At 48.1% G+C, this 25,057-nt stretch overlaps 1 protein-coding gene across 3 annotated transcripts; it reads left to right on the top strand.

Annotated features, from left to right (window-relative positions):
- The first annotated feature begins 100 nt into the window (after positions 1–100).
- BRPF3 (bromodomain and PHD finger containing 3) lies at positions 101–24,411 on the top strand. Of its 3 annotated transcripts, none has more exons than XM_079327098.1 (13): positions 101–751; positions 5,561–6,960; positions 7,878–8,034; positions 9,434–9,565; positions 11,424–11,552; positions 11,917–12,229; positions 13,830–14,084; positions 14,223–14,723; positions 15,979–16,072; positions 17,049–17,146; positions 18,474–18,571; positions 20,014–20,168; positions 22,337–24,411. In XM_079327098.1, the coding sequence occupies exons 2-13, from the start codon at positions 5,579–5,581 to the stop codon at positions 22,521–22,523; spliced, it is 3,501 nt and encodes a 1,166-aa protein (XP_079183224.1). In that variant the 5' UTR covers positions 101–751; positions 5,561–5,578; the 3' UTR covers positions 22,524–24,411. The 3 variants fall into 3 exon arrangements, with proteins under 3 accessions (XP_079183224.1, XP_079183225.1, XP_079183226.1); XM_079327099.1 differs by lacking the exon at positions 101–751 and adding an exon at positions 2,249–4,742; XM_079327100.1 differs by lacking the exon at positions 101–751 and having other exon boundaries at positions 5,543–6,960; positions 14,220–14,723.
- The last annotated feature ends 646 nt before the right edge of the window (positions 24,412–25,057 follow it).

The following is a 25,057-nucleotide window of genomic DNA, read 5'->3' as shown; positions in this document are numbered from 1 at the left end:
GGCAGGCGAGGCGCAGCTCCGGCCGCGGCTCCCGCTGCTGCCGCCTCAGCCACGGAGCGGCCGCCGCCTGAGCCGTGAGGGCAGCGCCGAGGGACCCCCCGCCCTCCCGTCACCCGCCGCCCCCGGGGGCCTCCCGCTCGGCGCGGCCCGGCTGTGGGAAGGCACCGGGGAGGGGCGGGCGGTGCCTGCCCGCGGGGGGAGCGGAGCGCGGAGCCCCCTCCCCCGCCTGGCCGCTGGCTGCCGCCTCTCCCCGCCGCTCGGCCGGCCCGCGCCGCCACCGCCGCCTCCATCTTGAGCGCGTGTCCCCTGCTCCCCCCCGCCTCCACAGCACCGAGAGCGTCGGGGGCGCTGGAGCCCCGGGGGGGAGCGGGGGGGAGGTGAGGGTGGTGGGGGGCGAAGCGGCACCGGGGCCGGAGCGGCAGCGGCGGGAGCAGCGGCGGGAGCAGCGGCGGCAGCGGCAATGAGGAGGCGGCGCTGAGGAGGCGGCAGTAGCCGGAGCGGACGGAGCCGACATCTTGTGCCCTCCCCTCCCGCCGCCGGCTGGGTGAGCCCGTCCGCCCCAGGGGGGAGGGGAGGGGGAGGCGGAGAGAATTAAAAAAAAAAAAAAAAAAAAAAAAAAAGAAAAAAAAAAAAAAAGGAAAAAAAAAAAAAAAAAAAAAGAAAAACAAAACCAAAAAAAAAAAAAATCCCCCCAAAAGGAGGCGGCGGCAACGGTGGAGAAGCCGCGGCGGCGGCGCGCTGAGCCAGCCAGGTAAAGCTCTGCGCGGGAGGCCGCGACACCTTCCTTAGGGGTCTCTCCTCCCTCACACACCCCCGCGCCGGGGTCGCGGGAAGGTGACCGGGCGGGCGGGAAGGAGCTGAGGGAAGCCGGTGCGCCACAGCCTGCGGGTCTCTCCCGCATTCCCGCTCCGTCTCTGTGCGGTGGGAGCGGCCCGCGATCCCTCACCGAGGAGGGGGCAGCGGCAGCGAGCGCCCGGCGACGGGGAACGGGCAGCGCAGTGTCAACCGGGCCCCCCCATTGCCGCCATCTTGGCCCCCCCTTCTTCGCGGCGCGGCGGGGGCGCCGCCCACCTTCTCCCACGCGATTGGCCCAGGCGGGGCCGAGCGCGCCCGCCTTTAGCCCCGCAGAGCGTCGCGTTGCTATTGGCGCTGGCGCTGTGATGGACGGCGGCGGCAGCCAATGGCTGTACAGCCCCGTTTTGCTCGCGCTGCACTCCCCCCTCCCGCTCCCTTCCTCTGGAGGCTGTGGCAGTTCCGTGGGGAGCGGTGGCCGCGGCTCGTCCCGCCGGGCTTCACCGCCTTCTCCTCGCCCCGGGACGGCTTTATCTGTCCGAGTCCCTGCCGCGCCTCGGCCCAGATCGCTGGCTGCTGCTGGAGTTGCCTGCAGGGAGCCCTAGATGTGCGGGGTGGCTCCTGAGAGGAGCTGGCGCCTGACAGCTGAGGGCATGTCCCCGTTCCCTCAGTTGCTGCTGGGATCAGACTCCGCTCATGGCGCACTCCATGTGTTGCTAAGCCCAGACTTTATACCTGAAACCATGCATAGCCCATTTCGCACCTTCCCCGTGCCAGAGGCAGGGCTTCTCTCGGGGCCGGTGCATCTCCCGTCAGTTTGACTCGGTTACAGAAGTATCAGGGCATTGATAAAGATCAAGATCTCTGCTTGTGCCAGAGCAAGCAGCTCTCGGTAACACGTGCTGAGCACCGACACATTTCACTGTCGGTATCAATGTGCGTGTGAGGAGCACAAACCCTTGGCGTGTGTGAGGGGACCATGGGCCTGTGGCAAGCACAGATACAGCAGGAACATGAGGGGACATTGTCGATGGCAGCAGGCATTTTTTTTCTGGCATTTTGGTTGGCAAAAGGTAGAGAGGGGGCTGGAAGTGTTGTTTATTTCCTCTGGCATCCATTGCTTTTATTTTACAGATGTGGTTCTTAAATAGCTCCACTGCACAGCCGTGGGTTTTAAATCCTGTGGTTGCTGGTGCAGGAGAGCAGTGCTGAGGAACATCTCCAGAGCTTCTCTTTGGCTTGGTGTCCCAAAGAGGGGCAGCCTTGGGTAACAACAAACCCCAAACTCTATGACTGCAGGAGCTGTAGCCAGTGCCAGCAGCCATGGTGCACCAGAGTCCAATGAGAACCGTGTTGTTCCCATCTTCTGTTGCATGCTGAACTCCAGGTGCTGCAAGTCATTGAAATTCTTCATTGTTGAGGGACCTGTTTTTTGTCAAAAGGAAGGGCCAGGAAACTCCCCCAGCTGCACTGCCCTGAGCTCCAGCCTTGCATCCTCTGCACATGAGAAATGCTGTAAAGTGAGTCCTTGGTTGTTCAGCATGGGAAAGCTGGAAGGGAGGACTGCAGCATGGAGGAGAGTTGGGAAGGAGACTGAGCTCTTCTGCAGTGTGAGAAAAGGATTTCTGATCCTTGGAGGTGGCCAAGGCAGCATTGCATGGGTGGAAATCAGTCTTTCCTTTAGAGGACCCACTTGTGTTCATTATTCCAGGCTGTATAATAGGAGCTTGTACCTTGATGTTGCTCCATAAATGTTGATCTCTTTTTCAAGGAAGCTCTAGCCCTCTTTCTAGTAAATTTAAGCATCCTGATGATGGGATTGGTTTTTCAGTCACCTAATGCCCACAGGTGCAAAAACTGCTGCCCAGGAGAATCAAACCACTCCTGGAGGAATTCCAGGGGTAGAGTTTAATTCCCAGCAGCTGAGTTGTAGCCACCTTGTTTGCTCAGTTGTGCTCTCTGGGAATTTCTCCCATTGTAATCTGAAGTAGAAATGGGTGACAGGAGCTTTTTGGAGTGCCTTGAGTGCATTGGGGCAATGGCAAGGGGATATCTGAACTTTCTGCTTTCACATCAGCAACCTTTGTCCATGGCAGGACAGAATCAGCATGGGCTGAAGTAGCATTTAAAGTATCTTTAGCATTTCAGTGTGCACAGGAGCTGTTTGCAGATGGATTCCTTTTTATGTGTAGCTGGGAGATGTTCTCAAGTGTGCTGAGGGAATCAAAACATTCCTAGCTTGCTGCTTAGAAGTTTCTGTTGCTCTAGACAAGGTCACAGTGCTCAGCTCAGTGTGTCTGAGTTGATTTTGTTGCTGCTTTCAAGGTATTTTGGAGGTGTCTCTCCTAATATCCAGGTGTATGTCTCATTCCAGGCACTCAGCTGTCACTGGCAGCAATTTCCATGCCATTTGAGATGCTTCTTCACAGTGCTAAGTAATTGTGTGTTTTACAAATGGGTTGTTTTATGGCAGTTGGTTGCTGTGGTGCAAAGCCCACTTTGGGGTAATTTGTCTAGAAATACACTGATTGTTTCACTAAAGGAACTCTGCATGCTTGTTTTTCCCATTAACAGATAAAACAGCCCTTCAGCTGCTTGTTTCACTGAAATTTCCTTGTCCCTCAGCATTCCAAGCAATTGGCTATTGCCTCATTTTTCCTGAATACAATATTAATGATGTGTGTGGTCAGCTCATAATAATTACTTTATCCTCCATATATCTTTTTGCCTCCCAATATCCTCTTTGCTTGTACCAGCCTGAATTGTAACAGTTATTTGTCAGCAGGATTTTCTTTTGGGTTTTTTTTTATTCATTTGATTATCAACTTGCCTTTATAACCTCTTTTTAAAATTCTTCTTTCCTACTGCTTGAAGCCATTGGAGTTCAGTTAGGAGGAGTGCAGTTGGGTGTCTACAGTGTGTGGATCAAGTGACTAATTAAAGTTTTAAGGCAAAGGTACCAAAATATGTGGTACCTATATTTGCAGGTAGAAATTAACATCTTTTATTTTACATGAGAAGTAAAATGGTGTTTACAGGCTCCATCATTATGGGTGTGCATACTGAAACTGGCACCTGCAGCTTATTTCTGTGGATGCAGAGAAGAGTTTGGAAATTTTCCCCATAGCATGTTTGTTTCTTAAGACACAGGTGGTGTCATAGCTTAATCTTGTGTTTCACAGAACCACTACTTGAAAAAAGTATTGCCCCTGGAATTTTCTCCTTTCTGGAATAAGCTTGGAATTCTTGTAGGTCCTGTTCCTGTGAGATGCTTCTTGCTGTGGCACACAGTTAAGAGTTTCTGGAACTATGTCCTTCCTGGAGCAGAAGTGCTGCACTGGCTGTGTGCAAATTGTGGGTTTGTGGTGTGTTTCCTTGTCTGTGGGTCCCACAGAAAGGAACTGAGTGTGTGGATTGCTTTAAATAAGGGTGAGGTGCTGGTTCAGGCCTCTGCATAGCAACAGATAAGCTCTGGGCTGGCTTATCTTCTCACAGAGAATTTACATTTGCATCTTTGTCTCCTTTCTGACTTCTTTCAGCCTCAGCTTGTTTATTCCCACAAGTCATGTTCCCATCCTTGACTCTGCCCTTCTCCCTTGCATTACTCACTTGGCTTCCCCTCTGCTTTCCCTCTTTGCCAGCTCCTCCTTCTCCCTCCGATCACCGAGCTGCTGCCACCATGTCTGAATCCTCCCCCAGACCATCTCCCCAGGCTTCTCCTCTGCTCCCCTCTGACAGGCACCTCCTTAATGTCAGCAGCCGACTCTCAGCTAATTATCTGCTGTGCTGATTAGCAGTTTGTGCGGGCAGAGCTGGCTGGGGCTTTTTGTTAAGGCTCTGAGCAAATGCCATTTCACAGCTCCTGGTGCTGGAAGCTGTCTTGCTGCTTTCCTGCTCCTAGCCCTGTGGACTCTCCATAGGCTCAGGTGGATGAGTGGAAATTGTGACTTGTAAGTCCATTGGGATCCATGCTGCTTGTTGCCATGTTCATCCCTCTCTGCTTCCTCGTGGAAAAGCAGAAGAGATGCACATTTGGTCTCTTCTGCATTGCTCAGTTCATCCTCTGGTTCTGTTTGTGACTCTTGAGAGAAGGAAAAGCAAAGCTGGAGGATGATTTTTCATTATGGTACTTTTGTGCATTTGCAGTGTCAGAATGGTGGGATTGGTGGTGAGTCCTGAGCTGTGAAACCTGGAGGAGCTCTCTCCTGGACTGAGGGAGAACCATTAGTTTTCTTATCTGGAGCTGACAAAAAAAATTAAATTAGAAACTGCTTTCATAAGACCCGAATGGTACATTCCTTTTCTGCTGGAAAACATCCAGCACATTTGGGGATATAAAAGAAAAGTCACAGGCAAAAGAGCAGAGGAGAACTTGATGGTTTGTGGGAGCTTAATATGTGAATGGTGCAAGAAGATGTGAACAAGGTTGTCTGAATTTCAGGGGGATCTGAATGGTTTGATTTGGATGCACAGCAGACTGCTTGTGTATTGTGCTGTCAAATTATTTTGAATTTTTTCTCACTGGTGGTGGGGTGGAATGTACATCTGAGGTGCAAATAGAGGAATTTGGAGGGTGCTGTGCATTGCTCTGGCACACATTCCAAGAAATGGCTGATATATCAAATACCTACCTGTATCTAAGGTGTAAAGACTCAATGGGCCTGAAATTGCTGGAGTCTCTGGTAGAAATTACAGCGCTGAGTGAGTTTTTCAGTCTGTGCTGCTTCTTGCTGGTGTCCTTGCCTTACCCTGTGCTGTTGTGTGGCAGGGTCTGTGCAGCACAGGGATGAGGAAGCCGCGGAGGAGGTGCCGGCAGCACTTGGAGGGGAGGCGCTCTCCCTCGCCCTACAGCCTCAAGTGCTCCCCCAGCCGGGAGACGCTGACCTACGCCCAGGCGCAGCGCATTGTGGAGGTGGATATCGACGGGCGGCTCCACCGCATCAGCATCTACGACCCCCTGAAGCTCATCACCGAGGACGAGCTGACAGCCCAGGACATCACCGAGTGCAACAGCAACAAGGAGAACAGCGAGCAGCCCCTCTTCACTTCCAAATCCAAGAAAACACCTTCCAAAGGCAAGAAGAAGGATTCCTGCTCCAAACATGCTCCAGGGTTGTCTTTGCACTTGCCCCAGCCCAAGTTCCGTGTGGTGGACTCCTTCAGCCAGCCAGATGCTCCTCCCCTCCCTGCTGCCTACTACCGGTACATTGAAAAGCCTCCCGAGGACCTTGACGTAGAAGTGGAGTATGACATGGATGAGGAGGATCTGGCGTGGCTGGAGATGGTCAACGAGAAGAGAAGGGCTGATGGTTATGGGACAGTTTCTGCTGACACTTTTGAGCTGCTGGTGGATCGGTTGGAAAAGGAGTCGTACCTTGAGAGCCGGAACAACGGGGCTCAGCAGTCCCTCATCGATGAGGATGCCTTCTGCTGTGTCTGCATGGACGATGAGTGTCACAACAGCAATGTCATCCTGTTCTGTGACATTTGCAATCTGGCCGTGCACCAGGAGTGTTACGGTGTGCCCTACATCCCCGAGGGGCAGTGGCTTTGCCGCTGCTGCTTACAGTCCCCTTCTCGCCCTGTGGACTGTGTCCTCTGCCCAAACAAAGGGGGAGCCTTCAAGCAGACCAGCGATGGCCGCTGGGCTCACGTGGTCTGTGCCATCTGGATCCCAGAGGTCTGCTTTGCAAACACTGTGTTCCTGGAGCCCATCGAAGGCATCAATAACATCCCTCCAGCTCGCTGGAAGCTCACATGCTGTATCTGCAAGCAGAAGGGCATGGGAGCTGCTATCCAATGCCACAAGGTGAACTGTTACACTGCCTTCCATGTCACCTGTGCACAGAGAGCTGGTCTCTTCATGAAGATTGAACCCATGAGGGAGACCAGCATCAACGGCACGACGTTCACCGTGCGCAAGACTGCCTACTGTGAGAGCCACTCCCCGCCTGGCACGGTGAGAAGAGGCTCCCCAGCTTCTGGTGATGGGCACGAGGTCACTGTGAAGGAGGAGGAAGAGGAGGAAGCCAATTGTGGCCCTCCCAAAGGGTCTGTGAAGAAGAACCAAGTGAAATTGAAGCAAAAGATCAAAAAGGAGCCTGGTGATGTGACCAAAGGGCGTTCGTCCATGCCCGTGGTGACGGTTGCACAAATTCCCTCTTACAGGTGGGTGTTGCAGGTCTAGGGAAGGAGTTGGACAGCTGGGGTCTGTTTTAAGGACTCAGTCTCTCTCATTGTTGACCTTAGAAGTGCTGAATCTTTAGTCAAGGCTTAGAAATGACTGTGTTCAGAGTGCTCTGCAGCATAACTTGTGGCTGGGTTTCTTCTGAGTGTCACTGTGGTTTTCCAGCTTTGCTGAGCAGCCATCCCAAGCTGTTGTGTAATGCAGACCCTGTAGTGGTCCCTAATGGCAAACACCCATCTACCATGAAGGCATTTTTAAAATACTTCATGCAGGTTGGTAGGCAGGTAGGGGTCATCCCACTATGAAAATTTTTGAGATCTCATTTCATAGTTTCTTAATTCCTCCTTTTATTACAGAGCATGTCAAACCTGCTAGTGTTACAAGCAGCTTTGACTTTGGCTGTATTTTCATATTTTCCTCCCAGCTCTCCCTTCTGCAGAAATAGGTAATGCTGAATTTTTGTTTGGTGCCTTAGGAAGTGTGTTGATGTGTCTATTTCAACAGAGAGGTTGATAAGGCACCTTGTGTAAGATAAGAATGGTAAGCAAAGCTTAAAATAAGTGATCTATTATTCTTGGACTCCTGACAAGTTAATTTCCCAGGCTCCAGATTAATAACATCAAACTTAAATGGCCCCTGGAAGGTTCTTGATGCAGGAAGTAGTTTTGAAATTAAAGCTTGGAGCTGAAGTGATGGTTTCATACTTTGTGCTGTGGCAAGTGCTTGGTGGGACCCTGCAGTATGAAAAAGAGGCACATCTGTCTGTGTGTGAGGAGACCCCAGACTGTCCCAGTTCGTGTGTACTTCAGAGTGAGCATTGACACAGCATTGCAAAGCTTCATCAGGAGACCCAAGGCTCTGCTTCTCAGCTGGCTCCTTCACTCTGTGCTTCCTTCAGGCTGAACAAGATGTGCAGTGGGCTGTCCCTGCAGAGGAAGAACCAGTTCATGCAGAGGCTGCACAACTACTGGCTGCTGAAGCGGCAGGCGAGGAACGGGGTGCCCCTGATCCGGCGGCTGCACTCGCACCTGCAGTCACAGAGGAATGCTGAGCAGGTACCTGTGCTCCCACTCAGCTCACCTGCAGCACACACAGCCTGCCTTCCAGCTGCAGATGAGCTGAACACGTGGCTGGGGAGGGAGTGAGGGTGTAAAAATCAGATTTTGGTCTGTCTGGGTCTCCTCTTGGTGTGCTCATGCCTGAAGAATGGAGTTAATGTGTTATGGGATATCTGTGATGCTACTAAAGTTGGTGTTGGTGAGACAGCAGGTAGGAGCTTTCCCCCTGAGTCAGAAGACCCAGGGTTTTGCAAGGGTATGATGGACCCTTGGTGGAATGATCTCTTATATGAATGATAAAAACACATTCCTTGGAGTGAGTAAAGAAAATGGGTTTTAACTCCAGAGTTACGGCCAAATTCCAGTTTGGGTTATCCTTTGTTCAGCTTCAATTTCTGTCCATCCCATGCACATTTAGACATAATCATCAGCTCTGGGCTCTTGCTTCCTCTTTTGAGCTGGCATCTGTAGTCACTTTATCGTGGTGCTATTAAGCAGCACTGCATTTGGCATGAGGAGTAGTTGCTGAAGGAATGAAGCAGTTGGACTCTACCCTCTAACACAGCCTGTCAGTAGGGATTGTACACAATGTACATGTATATTTTTATTGTAGTTGGAGGAATTTATAGGCTTTTGATTTACAGGAAGACTGCTCTGGGCACTAAATAAAAAAATTATTCCCCACTCATCAGTGCAGAGATTGGGAAAGTGCAGAATTTCCTTGGTGTATTACGTTGGCAATTTACCATAAATTCTTAGAAACAAATGTCTATTAATATAAGTATGATGATCTTGTGAAGCAATGGTCCTCTTGGCAGTCATGTGAAAGTGTCTGCACTTGAGGTATATCATCCAAATCACTAAAACAATCTACAGATTTAGGAAAGGAAGGATGATTGTGTTGTGAAGCCACTGAACTATGTCTTGGAAGGTGTGAGCTCATCTCCCAGTGTTGGCCATTCTTGGCAAATGTCTTTCCATGGCTCTATTTTTTTATGGGTTACAGAATAGCTCTCTTCTCTCCTGCTTTGGGTTGCCTTCCCTTTAGACTGTAAGTGCTTTGGGCTGCTGCTCCAATGCAGAGAAAAATTTCCAGCCTCTGTAAATACCTGGATGTAAAAGCAGGGAAAGTCTAATTGAGCATGCACTGAGGTGTGTTCCCAGGGTGAAGCTGCAGGATAATTTGGGGCAATTTCACAGATAAGGTAAAATCTAGAAATCTGATGATGTCTCTGTTAGACAGCCAAATGCTGGAGGAAGGAGGGGACATGGTCTGAACAAGACACAAGGCAGTAAGAGGAAGACTCTGAGAGCAATTCCCAGAGGATTCCTAGAAGAAGAATGAAACACAGGAAGCCTGTGGTGTTTTTCATCTCACCCCACTTGTGTCTTGCAGAAGGAGCAGGATGAGAAGACGAGTGCAGTGAAGGAGGAGCTGAAGTACTGGCAGAAGCTGCGCCATGACCTGGAGCGCGCCCGGCTGCTCATCGAGCTCATCCGGAAGAGGGAGAAGCTCAAACGGGAGCAGGTGGGGTCTTCTGAGTTCTGGCTCTCCACTTCTGCTCTTAACTTCAGTCCATGCAAGCTCTCTGTGCTGCAGGAAGCTCAGGAGGAGCACAACAGTTTTTCTTGAGCCTTTTTGCTCTTTTCACAGGTTCTGACTGTTGTGCAGAGTCACCTCTCCCTGTGCCAGTCATGGGTTTGCACTGTGCAGCCTCACTGTGCAGAGTGCTGGCAAAATGTATTTGCATCATTAATAGTGAGTTTGATTCCTGACCTGCAGAACCCCTTCTATTTCTGGGCATGGACCAAGTGTTTTGCAGAGCAGAAGTTAGGTCTTTCATGTTTTTTTCAGGAGTTTGGTAACACCTTCTCCAGGGAGAGGTCTAAATCACAATTCACCTCTTATTTTCTAACGCTAAAAATTCTTGTAATTTGTCCTCTAAGGATATTTTTTGAAGAAAAAGTTTTAAGATGGAGTCCATTTACTAAATTTTCCAATTTCTCCATTCACCTATGTGCACATCTCCAAAGTTTCACCAGTTGCTTCCAAAGCTTGCCAGCCTTGCTGTCCTTGTTGGTTGCTGCCCCCACAGCTGTGCTCTCTGACTGGAGTATCTTCCAGGAAAGGCTCACTGGGCACACCCTGAGCCTGTGCACATCCTCAGGCCTTGCCTGGCTGCTTCCAGACTGTCTGCAGGGAGAGGGAAAGCAGCATCCTCTGCATTCACAGCTCCTCTGAGAACAACTTTTTTATGGCCAGAAACTACCCACAGCTTTTCTGGAGTCCTCTTGATGGTTCATTTGCTGCATTGTCCTTGATTTACATCAGTGGCTCAGCCCTCATTGCTGTGTGAACATATTTTAGGTAGGAGGATTAAAAAAACCCAAAAATCATTATTGGGCTTTGTTTGCTTTTGATATCTTGATATAACAGCTGGCTAGATCCAGAAAAGCTTATGGAAACTGTAGTGTGCTTTTTAAAAAGATAAAATACCACAGAAAATTTTACCTAGTTGGGCTCTATCCCAGCCCAGTTTTTAGGTGAGTGCAGAAGGATGCTCCAAAATCATGCATCTCTGGCTGTTTTCCTGTTTTGGGGCAGAAGTGTGTCTTTATACCTGTCTATATTAATTCTCTCATTGATGCTGTCTTGTTGCTGAGCACATCAAATACAGTTTGCTTTGTGTAAACAGACTTGCTTACCTTTGTTACTGAATTGTTGATTTAATGACATAACAAGTGATTATAAGATCAAAGAAATGAAGATGTTAAAGGATGAATAAATACTTTTATCCTGTTCCAGTCTTCTTTGAAAAGATGTTCAGTACAAGAGATTTTCAGTGCTACAACTTGTTTGCTTGAAATCAAACAGCATTAGAGGCTTCTTAAAGAATTGAAAGAACTGTATAAGGAATTTGCAGACATTTAACCACTGTTGTTTGGTTTCTGTCTTGAAGTTTGAGAGCTTATGTCTTAAACTTTGTTTTTGCTCTCTAGTCTAATTATGGAAGTTGTTGCTCATATAAATGCCTGCATACTTTTAATTTTTATATAATGTTGCTAATTGGCATAATAAGAATATCTTGAGGCAGGGAGTTCTCCAGGAAAATTTACCAGGTGTGAAAAACCTGTTTTCCTTTTTAATGGTAATATCTTTTAATTTCCTGGGGTTTCCTCTTGTTTTGACTTTGTGAGATTGAATAAACAGGAGTTCCCCATGTGAAAGGATTGGGCTGGGCAATGTCCATGGAGAGTGCAAGGTGTTTGCCAGAAGTTCTACAAGGGTGCTAGCCTGAGGTTTCCAGCAGTCTGGAGGGAGACTGAGATTGAGAGCACTGCCAGCTGCTGCCCTCAGTGAGCTCCTGTTGTGTTCCTGTTGCCAGGTCAAGGTGCAGCAGGCTGCCATGGAGCTGCAGCTGACCCCTTTCAATGTCCTGCTCCGCACAACCCTGGACCTGCTGCAGGAGAAGGATGCTGCCCAGATCTTCACAGAGCCCGTTAACCTGAACGAGGCAAGTCTCTTTCCTAGAGGTCTTTAATGGGTTGTAGATGAGATATGGCTGGGCAGAAGCACAAACCACCTTGTCCCCAAGCTGCTGGTGGACTAAAAACTATCTCAAAAAGGACTCATGATGTCTGTATCCTTCCAGGCAGAAAAAAAAAAAAAAAAAAGGGTATTTTTCTGGAAGTTTGGCACTTCTTGGATGAGTAATGTTTTGCCAGAGCCAGGGTGTGTCTGCCTTGCCTGGGTGGCACAGAAATGAACATCTGTTGCTGCCCCTTGCCAGTGGAAAGGGCATTAAGAGTGCTTGAGATGGGTGTGCTCTGGTTGGCTAGTAAATGGTTTTTGTAATTGTACAGGTTTTATATGTTTAGGTTCCAGATTACCTGGAATTCATTTCCAACCCAATGGATTTTTCCACCATGAGGCGGAAGCTGGAGTCCCACCTGTACCGAACCTTGGATGAGTTCGAGGAAGACTTTAACCTTATAGTTGCCAACTGCATGAGGTATAATGCTAAAGACACCATTTTCCACCGAGCAGCTGTCCGGCTCCGGGACCTCGGGGGAGCGATTTTGCGTCACGCGCGGCGCCAGGCCGACAGCATCGGCTTTGACACTGGCGTGGGGATTCACCTGCCTGAGTCGCCCAAGCCCCACGACTTTTACCGCTTTTCTTGGGAGGATGGTGAGTGCTGATGGATGGTTTCTTCACCCCAGGCAGGTCATAGATTTAGTTCTCAGCACCTTGTTCAGCCTGCATGGAAATCGTAGCCGTTCTGCGCGTAAGAATTTTCCTGTCTGTCTGTTTAGGCACTTACAGAGCTCCTTTAGAACCCCAGTGTGGGATTTCAGCTGAGCTGGGCACTCTGAGCTAGGTACAGCTTGGCTCCAGCTCTCCTAGTGCATGTCTGTGTTGGCAGAGCCTTATAAACTGCTCATGCTCTTTGATTTATGCCAGGAATACAAACTCACTATTTTAAAGGTGGGAATAGGTTTTTTTTATGCTCTGGGGAAAGCTCATTTAAATACATGTCATTGTAAGATGGCAAGATGTACAGCAGCTGAGTTAGATGGAGCACTGAGGGCTGAAAGGAGGTGATGAGGGGTGAAAGTTCTGGGACCTTGGCAATCCATGCCCAACACAGCCCCATCCACCCCACAGCCCTCTTGAGGTGAAGCTCCAAAACATTGGTTGGATAACTTGGCTAAACTTAATGCAGCCATCAAGCTCACAGAGCTTGCAGTGTGCCATCTGGTTCCTAAATGTTGAAGCCCTCCTGGGTGCAGATGGGCAGTGATTATGAAATTTGTGTAGGTGTTCAGCTGTCTGTCCTGCTCCTGCAGATGCCAGCCCTCCAGCAGAGCCAGAGGAATGGCAAATATGTTACATTTTGGCCACTTATGTTTGTGGTCTGATTTTGTCAGATAATCTGACAATGAAATAGGTTTATGACCAGGGTCTAGGCCACAAGACATGGCCTTTCACTGTTGCTCTTCACTGAGGCAGCAACAGGAACTGAGGGACAGTAAAAATTGAATCAGCAGCTTTTTATCCAATGGAAGGAAGTCCAAGCTGCAATAGCTGCTAAATCCCCAGGCTAAAGTGATTGATCATGGACAGCATCAAAGGGAATGAGGCCTGGCACTGGCCCCAGATGCTTCTCCAAGAAGCCTCACTCACCAATGGCCCCTGGCCTGCATTAGGAATTGTGTGGCCAGCAGGAGCAGGGAGGTCATTCTCCCCCTGTACTCGGCACTGGTGAAACCACATCTTGAGTGCTGTGTCCAGTTCTGGGGCCCTCAGTTTAGGAAGGATGTTGAGATGCTTGAACATGTCCAGAGGAGGGCAACAAGGCTGGTGAAGGGCTTGGAACACAAGCCTTATGAGGAATGTTTGAAGGAGCTGGGGTTGTTTAGTCTGGAGAAGAGGAGGCTTAGAGGTGATCTTATTGCTCTCTGCACCTTCCTGAAGGGAGGCTGCAGACAGGTGGGAGTCAGTCTTTTCCACTGGGCAGCAACTAACAGACCCAGAGGACACAGTCTCAAGCTACGTCAGGGAAGGTACAGGTTGGATGTTAGGAAAAACCTTTCACCAAAAGAATAATAAAGTACTGGGATGCTCTTCCCAGAGAGGTGGTGGAATCACCATCTCTGGATGTGTTTAAGAGAAGGCTGGACATGGCACTTGGCGAGTTGAGGTGTTAGGACATAGGTCTTAGAGGTCTCTTCCAAGCTCGTGATTCTGTGGTTCCTTCCCCTCACTGTTGCCATCTCTTGTGCTGCAGTGGATAACATCCTGGACCCGGAGAACAGAGCCCACCTGTCCCTGGAGGCGCAGCTGAAGGAGCTGCTGGAGAAGCTGGACACGGTGAGCTCCATGCGCTCCAGCGGCGCGCGCACGCGGCGCCTCCGCCTCCTGCGGCGCGAGATCAACGCCCTGCGCCTGCGCCTGGCCCAGCAGCACAGCCAGGCCCTGCCCAACGGCCACCCCGCCGCGCTGGAGACACCTGCCAGGGAAGGGCAGGAGGAAGGGGACAGAGGTGAGCAGCAGGGCTTTGGTTCCAGGTCTCTACAGTCAAAACCTCCTGTGGCATTAATGAAAGATGGGAATGGCTCTTGGTAGTTTTGGAACTGATTCTTGCTAAAATGTTCAAGCAGATTCTTTATTCCTTTAGCAGATGGTGCCAAGCTCCCCTACCCTCCAACCCTGGAGCCAACAGGACCTGCACCCACCCTCTCAGAGCTGGACTCTCTGCAGGACCCTCCAACACTCAAGCCCATCAGTGAAAGCAGGCCCCTGAACCAGCTGCAGAGGAGGATGGTGTCGGACAGGGAGCTCTTTGACAAGAAATCTCTGCAGCAGGAGAGCCAGGCTTTCCAACGCCTGCTGTCCAACAATGGCCTCAACGGCCTGGCCCTGCCCCCTGCAGACAGCCCTGCCAGCCCCGCCCTCAGCAGCGTGGGCCGCCGGACATCGGTGCTGTTTAAAAAAGCCAAGAACGGCGTGAAGCTGCAGAGAGGTGTGGAGTGCTCGCTGGAGAACGGGGAGGAGCTGAGGCAGGGCGGGCAGCGCTCCCCCTCCCGCCCCGACGGGGAGCGGCAGGCGCGGAAACGGCCCCAGAGCCGGAGCTGCAGTGACAGCACTGGGGAGAAGTCACCCAGGCAGGCAGCACAGAGAGGTGAGGACAGGCTGGGTGGGACAGTCCGTGCTGCTGGTGGGTCCTAGCTTGTACTCGATGAACTCAGAGGTCTTTCCTAATTGATTCCATGATTCTGTAATTCCTTGGGATTCCTTTCCTTCTGGAAGCTGTGAGATGGGGCTGAGGAATGGGAAATCCTGGGGCTGAGTAAAAACTTCTGCATCCAGACTACACAGCCAGAACTGGCTTTTAGGAGGGAATACAGTCCTCATAACCAGGTGGTGAATGCTGCATCCATTCACATGCTTATAAACGGGACAGACATGCCCATAATGAGCTGCACATGTTGGTTTTGGTATCTTAGCTCATCTCTATCATCTCCATTTGAGACATTTAAAGGTACCAAGATGAATCCCAGGGCAGTTACCAGTAATTCTCTTTGCCAGGCTGCTGTAAGAGGGAGTTTTCCATTTTTTTTCTATATTTTTTTCTATTTTTCTAAGCCAATGTGCCCAGCTACTTACAAAGCTGTTGAGTGCCTGGCTGGAGACTCTGAGCTGAGGTGTTGGCATTCCTGTCCTTGTGGAAGGGCTTGGTCACTCTTAGGAGTGAGAGCTTCCTGCTGCAGAAACGATGCATTTGATTGGAAGTGTTCACAGTGTGGAGTAACTTAAATATTACTTTGAAATCACTTCTGGAGTTTAAATAAAATTAGTGGGAATACCAAGCAGGTTCCTTTTCAAGTTAGATCTGCAAATGAGAATAAGCAGCTGAGATGAAATTTGGAAATACAAAAGAGGAAAGGAGCATTGGAGTTGACAGCAACTGTAATTTCTTTTTAGTTCTGTGTGAACAGCCATTGTGGGACAATTTCCATCTGGAAGGTTTGACTTAGCTAAACCCCAAATATTATCTTATAGTTATTTAGCTATGATAAGGTTGCAAGAATATTGAGACTGAGAGGAAGGCAATGGAGGTGGGGATTGACTTGTCAGGACAAGTTAAAGGAAACACAGATGACTTTTCCAAAGAGTGGAGGGACCCACCATCATTACCTCTGGGTAATTAAAGCAGAAGTTTGTGACAATCCCATATTTACAGCTAGAAAACACAACAGAAGCATTGCTATGAATTTCCCCTTTGTGGGGCTGTTGGATTTGTGAGCCCAGGGGAGGGTGGGGTTGCTGGTGCATGGGCTGGGGGAAGGCTGTGATCACCTGGCTTCTTGTGCCTGCTCTGGGCTTGGGGTGCTCTCAGGGCTCATTCCTTGTCATCCCCATTTGTCTCCTGGCAGGAGTGACCAATGGCTTTGCAAAACATGCAGGGAGTGGCTCTGACTCTGAGTGCAGCTCTGCCCTGGGCAGTGGGCTGGTGTTTGAAGCCTGCAGGTAAGTGCCCCAGGCACAGGGAACACCTTCTGTGTCTGGGTTAATCTCTCTGCTTCTGTTCTTGGACTTCTTAGTTCCAAACCCCGCCCAGATTTGTGTGTTGGATCTAAAAGACAAAAAGCTGCTGAGTTTTCATCCTGTCCTGTTAAGCTGCAGGTCCCAGAAGCAGTACTTAATTTTTTAAGCAAGTGTGTGTGTTTTACACTGCTCTTTCTCAGTGCATGGAAAAACTTGAATTCACATTTTCAGTTCAGCACTTCAGGTAAAGCTGAACTTTTACTACCTGCTAAACAGCTGCTTTCCTCCTCTCAGGAGTTTAAGAGCAGAACTGGGCACTTCAAGCATGACAGAACAGACTTAAAGCAAGCACCTGATGTCTCATGGATAACTTGTGGAGTTATTCTATTCAGGAATAGTTCTGTTTGCTACTTTTTCTCTAGTCTTTCTTTTCCAGCACCAAAATCACTCACAATAGATTGCTTATTAGAAAACTGTAAAAGAAAAAAAAATTACAATATGTGAAAAAATATGACTGCTTGAGGTGGAGGCAATCCATTTTCTGAAAGGTTTGTAGTGAGAGGATGAAAGGATGTTCAGGATATGGGCTGACAAAGTCCAGTTTCATACTGGAGCTGTACTGGAGGGCTGCTGTGTCATCTCTCCAGCCTGTACACAACTGGTGAGGCTCATGCAAGCTCCAGGCACCATTACATCAGCTCTCAGGTGTGAAGTCTGCTCTGGCTTTGCTCCTCATGTTTACAGCTGGGTTTCTGTGAGTGCTCATGGCAAAGCTGGGATGATGTTCCACCAGAACAGATCCCATTCTGCACAAGTGTTCAGTGTTCTTTCACGTCAGTGATGCACCAGTGCAGTAATTTTTTGGTATTTTACCCAATTTGAGGAATCCATTGTCCTTGTTGTCCAGGATAATCTGTTTTCTGCTAATCCCTTTCCCACCTTGCCCCTTTTCCTGCAGTGGTTTGGTGCCTCCCAAGCGCAGCCGAGGGAAGCCGGCTCTGGCTCGGGTGCCCTTCCTGGAGGGTGTCAATGGAGACTCTGATTTCAGTGCCTCAGGTGAGAACTGCTGCCCAGCACCCACCTGAACCAGGGGAACACACCTCAAAGCACACCAGAGCCAGTCCTGCACTAACTGGACCTGCCTGGGCACTATTACCTGCTTTGTTACAGATTTAGGTTATTGCATCAAACATTTTTCCTGCTTCCACCTTTCCTGCTTGCTGTGCCCTGTGTTTCCTTGGAGAGGCTTTCTTTAGGGCTGGTGTGTGCAATGTGCCTGTCACTGTTTGCTCCTGTTTGGGGACTAGTTCTCTTTAATGATGCTGTAACACAAACAGGAATTCATAATTATAAGAGGGGTCTCTCTGGAGATGACTTCATAGCTGTTCCCTCCTGTGTTGCTTGCAGGGTCTTTGTAACAAAGTTGTCTTTGTCAGGCTGTGTTTGACATCTGTGACATTGTCACCTTGCTGTAATGCTCCCCAGGCAGGGCAGCAGTGCTCACAGCCCAGACTGTTGTGTTTCTGAGGGTGTGTCAGTGATTGAGTTATTGCAGGTTTGTGCTGAGATCAGGATTCAGCTTGGAGGCCCTGGCACTCCTGTGCCTTTCTGTGCAGCTTCATGTGCTGCCTCTTCTGGCTCTCTGAGAATCATTGTTATCCTGGACCTTGTGTCTGCTTTGGGCATGAGCTCACATGGCTGGTGCCATGAGAACTGGGATCAGTGGGACAGTTGTGGGGTTTGGAATATCATTTCATTAATGAGAGAATATATCTGGAGTGCAGTGGTGGAGAAGTACATCAGGTCTGTCCTGACAGGGTGCTCAGCTGAGTTGTACTCTGCATTTTCTAGATTTTGTTTTTAATGCCAGTATTTGTCCATTTTCCCCAAAGCAAGCAGTATTTGCTGTAAAATTTTCATTAATGAAGATTAGTCCTTTTCAGGACCAGGAGCTGGCTGATTTCATATCTATGACCAAATCCAACTCTTGTGGGGCCATTTAATTTCAGTGACTCAACCTGATTAACATTTCTGTGTTGAAGAGTTCATGTGAAGCTTCATGCATGCACAGACCCTTGATTTAGGAAACTGTGGCTTTATCTTAGTGCTAACCTGACTGTACTGACAGAGCATAAAGGAGGCTGGAATTTGGTGCATGCTGAATTTTATCACAAACACCCAGTTCATATAGATACAAACAAATGATTTTCCTTTTTGTCTTGTCAGTGTGCTTTAATTACTGCAGTTGTTCACCTGTTTTGGTTCATTGCTAAAATTATTAATGAGGTGATGAAGCCTGGGTGGGATGCCAGTGTGGTTCCCTGTGTTTCCATGAGCCCCTTGCTGGTAAAGCTGCTCAGCTGAGTGTCCTGCTGTCCCTTAGGCAGGGCTCTGCTGATGTCCTGTGAGAGCCAGGCTGAGCTGGAGCCCCTGGAGCTGGTGTGGGCCAAGTGTCGTGGTTACCCCTCCTACCCTGCCTTGGTAAGTGCCCTGTGCTCTCCCCAGCCTCACCCTGCAGCTCAGCTCCCCAGAACCCTGTTCTGTTGTGCACTGCAACCAGAGAGAAAAGGAACACTTCCCAAAATAATGGAATATGTGATTTTTGTTTTGCTCCTTTCCTCCTTGCACAGTGAGTTTTTGCTGTGTTCATTGTTTCCCAGCTTTGCAGAGGATTCATAAAACATTGGTCTCTCATTATCAGGGGCAGGAGCTCTCTGCACTCTGCTCTCCTCTGAGGAAAGTCTTCAGTACTGTGGGGATGAGAAGACCTAAATTTTATAAATGCAGGCACCAGGTTCTGCTGCCTGCACATTTTCCTGCTTGGTGAGCACAGCTCCATCTGTAGGTGCCCAGCTGGCCCTGTGGTGTCTACATCCTCTTGCAGCAACCATATGTTTGATTTAAATATGAGCATATATGCATGTCCTTGAGTGTTATTTCTTACTGTTTATGTGCCTTTGAATATTTATCTATTAATGCCACCAAAAAGGGCAGATTCTGCTGGAAGTGTGACCCTCATCCAAGTGGGAGCTCAGGAGAGGGAACCATCCTGGCCAGCCAAAGCAGGTTTAGTTCTCCATGTGGCTACAGCCAGAGTTAAACTGTGGCTTAGAATGGATTTAACCACTGAGACTGCCTCCAAAAAAGGCTTTTTTATATCAGCTTGTTGTGTTGGCAAAGTGTCTTAATAAATTCCTACAGATGGCCAGTGTCAAAGCCACTTTTTCAAGCCCTTAGGAGAGGAAGAACAGACTGGGTATTGCAGCCACCCTCTGCTGTTTTCTTCTCCTCCTGTGCTGGCATAGCACAAACATGGACATGGCCTTTTCTGCATTTTTTCTTTTGTAGGGGGAGAATTGATGTATTTGTTGTGACTTATCTTCAAAATTGCTGCAGTCTCTGTTCCCCTGGCTTGATGGAGCCAGCACTGCTTGTCAACTCTCAAAATATTTGGCCTGGTTCTGATCTAATGCAGTGTCAATCTGAGCAATGCCACTGATGTCAGCTGAGTTGTTCCAGAATGGAGCAGTTGTGAAATCACATTTTGCCTGTGGAGTACAGCAGGAGCATTACATTTATCTGGAGTTTGGTGTGAGGGAGAGAAATCCTTTGCTGGACAGAATAATCCTGAGTTTGTACTGAATTACTCATTAGTGAAAATGCATTTACAGAAACACACACATCCCTTTTTCAAGATGGGATGCCTGCCTTTGGGACTGACTGGCTTCCCTCCCACAGGGGAAGCCTCAGGCTGAATTTTTTTTTTTTTAGAAAGAAACACTGAAAACAAGCAATTTTGCTTACCCACCCAAAACAGACTTAATTTGTCTAGATTGTATACACTGAAAGAAGAGACAAAAGAATGTATTGTGTTGATTGCTGGGCAGGATTTTGTGTTAAACATCCTCCCTCTGTGTCCCCAGATTATTGACCCCAAGATGCCACGTGAGGGTTTGCTGCACAATGGGGTCCCCATCCCTGTGCCCCCCATGGATGTCCTGAAGCTGGGGGAGCAGAGGCAGACAGAGGCAGGAGAAAAGCTCTTCCTTGTCCTTTTCTTTGACAACAAGAGAACCTGGTGAGTGTGTGCAGAGCTCAGTGGTGAGTGTGAGCCAGAAGAGTTAATGTAATCTTTGGGGTGTAGGAGCATGCAGGGATTATGGTGATGTTACATGTAAATTGGGGATTTAAACATGCAGCAGGCAAGAGGAATCTAAATAAGGAACACAGCCTGCTTTTCCTGGCCCAAGAGCACAGCATCTGACAGCTCCACTACCACAGTGAGCAGTCCAGCATCCTTCACCCAGAGCTCACATCACCACAAAAATACTGAGGCACATGAAGAGAATTTACAGCAAATTACAAATTACAGAGAGCATTTGACTTCAGAACACCAGCAGTCTGTTCCAATGCTGCACAAAAGATTTGCCAAAAATTTCCAGGCTAACATTTTCAAAATGCAGGGTTTATTTCATATTTAGGCTCAGCTGGTTTTTCAGAGGTGCTGAGTAGTTTTCAAATCAAGATTTTTGTTTAAAAAGGAAAATATAGGTATAAACACATAGGTTCAAAGCAAGAAAAATATCTGAAGGCTTTTTGTTGTTGCACTTCAGACAGGATGAATCTGCTGATTTTAGGATTAGTTGCTGACCATGCTGACATGGTAACAGTCAACCAGGCAGATATAATAAGACATAAACCAGTGAAGAGACTTAAAACTACCAATATGTCTTTGAAATCTGTGGGTGAAACAATAAGAAATTTGTAAAATTAAAGATTTATGCTGGAAGAGGAGGAGGTGAAAATGGATGCTGGACTGTTGGGGGAGCAGAAGAGAGCTGGGCTTGCCTTTTCTTCTGCTGCCTTTGTAAAATAATAAATCAGGAGTTTAAAAAAAAGCCTTGTAGTGTTTGAGGAGCCCTTCTCCTGGGGAAGGTTTGTGCTGGCATTCCAGGAAGAGCAGGGGAGCTCCAGATCAGGGAAAGGCTGAGGAATGGGGTGAACATTGCCAGGGCTGGAGGGAAGATAGAGCAGAACCAAACACACAGAGGGGTAAAGCAGCAAAGGGGAGCTTCCTCCTGGGGGCTGTGCAGGGTTTTGTGGGGTCTGAAGAGAGGGGGACAAAGTGCAAGAAAGGGAGAAGTATTTGCCATCTGCTTAGGAAGTGGGGAAGGGAATCAGGTTTACATAATTTAGTGGGGGTGTCTATGTGCTCTGGGTAAAAAGGGGTGTCAGGAGACAAACTCTGAGGCTTTTTATTAGCACACTGCATTGTTCCCCTGTTCCTGATTACAGGAACCACTTGATAAAGAGCATGTTCTGCAAAGAGAGACTAATGATTTGCAGCAGAAAATCAATGACACTGCCATGCTTTCTGTTGCTGTAGTCATCAGTTTTCAAAATCTTAAATCCATGGTTGTAATTGAAGCTATCTTCCCAATAAAAGTAAACATGGCTTTGCCCTGCTCTTGTTGAATACAAGCTCTGCTGCATGTTTACACTCTTCAGAGGCTGCTCAGAGCCTTGTTTGCAGTTTGTGGGAAGCTGAGGTGCCTCAGGAAAGTACTAAAAGCCCTTCTTGGGGTCAGATCCAATTCAGGTTGACTTCAATGATGCTGCAGAAGGGTGGCAAAGACTGAAATTGTCATCTTTGTGTGAAGAGAAGCTGAGCTGCCCTGGGTTGCCCATGTTGGTTGGGTGGGGGGTGCATTGAGCTGTGCCAGCAGTGGCTGGGTGGAGCTGCAAGGGGCTGGGTGTCATTAGGAGAGGTGGGTGACACATTTCCCAGTGAAATGACCACAGTAAAATCTTGCTACAGACAAGGTAATTGCAATTAAAGTAATCTTTTGGGGTCAGGTTGGGCTTGGATGTGCCATCCTGGTTCAGGATGATGCTCAGATAGTTGTACCCACCTAAACTCAGGCTTGCAGCTTCTTGGAGCAAGGCAGAGCTTTCTTGGGGGTAAAAACTCACTTTGCATCATGGACATCACTGTATTTCCTGCTCTGTGGAACACAGGAATTTCCAACTTCCCCCTGAGCTCCAAAGAGCATTGAAAGCTTTGAGTAAGGACTCCAAGGAGAGGGGACTGTGCTCAGAAGGCATTTTGGCTTCAGGGGCTTCTTCTATGTCAAATATAAACATTTGTACCATCCTTGCGGGGCGTTAATGACAAATGAATACGTGACATGGGTGTGGCTGTTCCTGGGGAGGAGGTGCCAGCTCTCTCCCTCCTCTGTGCTGCAGGCAGTGGCTGCCCCGGGACAAAGTCTTTCCCCTGGGCGTGGATGACACCGTGGACAAGCTGAAGATGATGGAGGGACGCAAAACCAGCATCCGCAAATCGGTGCAGGTCGCCTACGACCGAGCCATGATCCACCTGAGCCGGGTGCAGGGGGACAACCCCTTCCTGCCCTCTGCCCCCTACCTGTGAGGGGCTGCTGGGCCAGGCCTTGCTGCCTGAAATGTGCCAAAAAACCCCCTTGTCCAGCTTCTTCCTGAATGTGTCTTGCTGAAGAGCTGGCAGGAGATGAAATGTCTGCAGGGAGGAAGGTAGGTGGGAAGAGCTGACAGGTGACAGGAGCCAAGGTGAGTTGCTGCAGTGAGCAGAGCACACAGCACTTGGATGTTTGGACCTCGTGCACCATCCCCTGCCCTGCCAGGCTTTGGAGTCATCAGCCAGTCCCAGGTAATTCCTGGGAGCCTGGCACCCCTAGGATTCTTTAGAAATCCCAACTGGGCTTTCTTGTGCCAAATTTACCTTAACCATCATTGGCCTTTTCATTTTTCTTTGAATGACATTGTCCTATCATGTAAAAACTGCACAGAATGGTAGCTGGGAGCTCTGTTGTGATTCTCCTGCCTACATGCATCATGTTTTCATGTTTAGATTTCTCTCACTGCATTTAGAAAAGCCTGAGATTTTGGTAACTTTCCCCCCCTGCACAGATTCACAGAGCTTTAAAGATGAAAATCAAATTACCTGATCTGTCTTTATGTATGTCCTAAAAATGGATTTTGTTGTTTCACATTTCAGTGGGTTTCTGTGACTCTGCTTGTTGCAGTAACATTTCATATCATGAATTAGCACAGTACCTAAGAAAAGGTAACTTCCTTTTTTTAAGAAGTAATTTTGGAGGTGTCTGTTGAGCTGGAGCAGCTCTGCAGGCACTGAGGTTGATCAGGGTTGGAGGGAGATGCATCTTTTGTGTTGGTTTATGCACATTTGGTGTAAGGCTCCTCTTCCTTTTCCCCCCCCCTCTTTTGTGTCTCCCTGTTTTCCTCTGCCACATTTTGGACTGAAACCAAGCACTGACCAGAGCACACAACCCTTCTGCTGTTTCACCTCCTCCCACACTGCACATCCTTCCCTGGTGTGTGGGTCTCCAGTGTTGTCATCCAGCTAAACCCAGACAATCCCTCTTGGTTTGGGTTTGCATTGCAAAAAAACTAATGTTTGGGAACTTGGTGACTAAATCTTTTCTATTAGCCAAGGACTTTTATGATTTCTCTGATCTCTTCTGTTGCATATCCCTCTCTTTGCTTTCCCATTTTAAAGAGCCAAAGGTGCAAAGTAAGATTGTAGATTGAATATCATCATTTTGCTTTTTAACTCAGTATTTTTAAATTATTTTTAACTTTTTCATACTGAAGAGAATGTGGAGTCAAAATAATAATAATAATAATTAATGATAATGAATAGTAGGGAATAATCACTGCCATTTCTACTTGCTCTACTTTTTTAAAATACCACTTCTTATACATTGGGGCATGGAATTGCATTTGAAGGAATTTTAAGATTCCTGTAACATAAAGAGATGGGGCATAGGAGTTTGTAAAAATATTAATAGTGATAATAATGCCCATGGAGTGTGGCTAGGGAAGGATGTTTGTATATAGCTGTAAAATCTAAATTATTTAGACCTATTGTCACCATTCTTGAAGTCCTCAGTTGTGTTGCTGGGTCTTTTATATGCACAGTGTAATTTATTTAAAGGAACATTCACTTTTCCAGGTGGTAGCTCAGCTGTGGACTAGTGACCTGTGTATATGTTTTAAGGTCTTGGGAGTTGGTATTTTATTTTTTTTTTTTCTGTTTTGTTTGGTTTTTAAATGATTTTAGAATTTGGATTGGCTGATATCCTGTTGTTGCTACAGAACCTAAATGTTACTGTCAGTCTGCTGTAAAGCACAGATTGCTCTATTTATTGTAGAAAGTGAGTTTATTTGCTTTCTAGAATTGTTTATATCAGATGGTATAAGAGAAGTAATAAGAAAATCTATGCTTGTAAAGAAAAAAAAGCTAATTTTACCTACTATAATCTGACTGTCTGAGACTATATTTTCTCTCTGAGAAATAAATGTTCTAATGTATGGAAAAAAAAAAAACCAAAACAACAAAACACCACTTTTAGAAAGAGTTCTTCCTTGCTAATGTTGAACTTACCATGATGGCTTTTAACCATCCCAGTGGTCCCAGGTGCAGGTGGGAATGGCAAGGACAGGGTGGCACAGGGAGGGTTTCTTGTCCTGTGTCCCTGTGCAGTGGCTGACACAGCTGGCTGCTGCATGGAGAGCTCCCACCCTGTGCTGGCTTTATTTGTTGGGTTTCTTTTGTTTGGAGTTCTTTTAATTCTTTCTTTTTAAAATTAATGTTAAACTAAGGATCACTCTGTTTTCTCAGAGCAAAACAAAAGGCACATACAAACATAAAAGTCCAAGTGTCTGAGAAAAACAACTCCACCTTAGGAAAGTGGTTTCTTGAGATACTGTTTGGAGTTTTATTGGCAACAAGGTTCTGCCTGTCACATGCTCACTGCCTGCTGCTTTCTCCCCAGGGGAACAGAAAGGGAAAGTGGAGGGACTGGGAGCCTCCAGCCCTGCCAGGAAAGCCCTGGAGAAACCCAGGGTGGCCCAGACCCTTCCCCTCATGCCCTCCCCAACCCAGCCCTGGCACAGCACAGAGGT

The sequence above is a fragment of the Erithacus rubecula genome, assembly GCF_903797595.1.
Source record: "Erithacus rubecula genome assembly, chromosome: 26".
In the NCBI taxonomy this organism is placed as follows: Eukaryota; Metazoa; Chordata; class Aves; order Passeriformes; family Muscicapidae; genus Erithacus; species Erithacus rubecula.
The sequence above is the reverse complement of the archived record's forward strand: the minus strand, read 5'-3'. Positions and strand labels throughout refer to the sequence as shown.

Bases quoted from the DNA above. Each gene is read 5' to 3' on its own strand.
- BRPF3 (XM_079327100.1), top strand. From the start codon at position 5,579: ATGAGGAAGCCGCGGAGGAGGTGCCGGCAGCACTTGGAGGGGAGGCGC. The intron at 6,961-7,877 runs GTGGGTGTTGCA...TGCTTCCTTCAG, and splicing joins GCACAAATTCCCTCTTACAG to GCTGAACAAGATGTGCAGTG. The intron at 11,553-11,916 runs GCAAGTCTCTTT...TTATATGTTTAG, and splicing joins AGCCCGTTAACCTGAACGAG to GTTCCAGATTACCTGGAATT.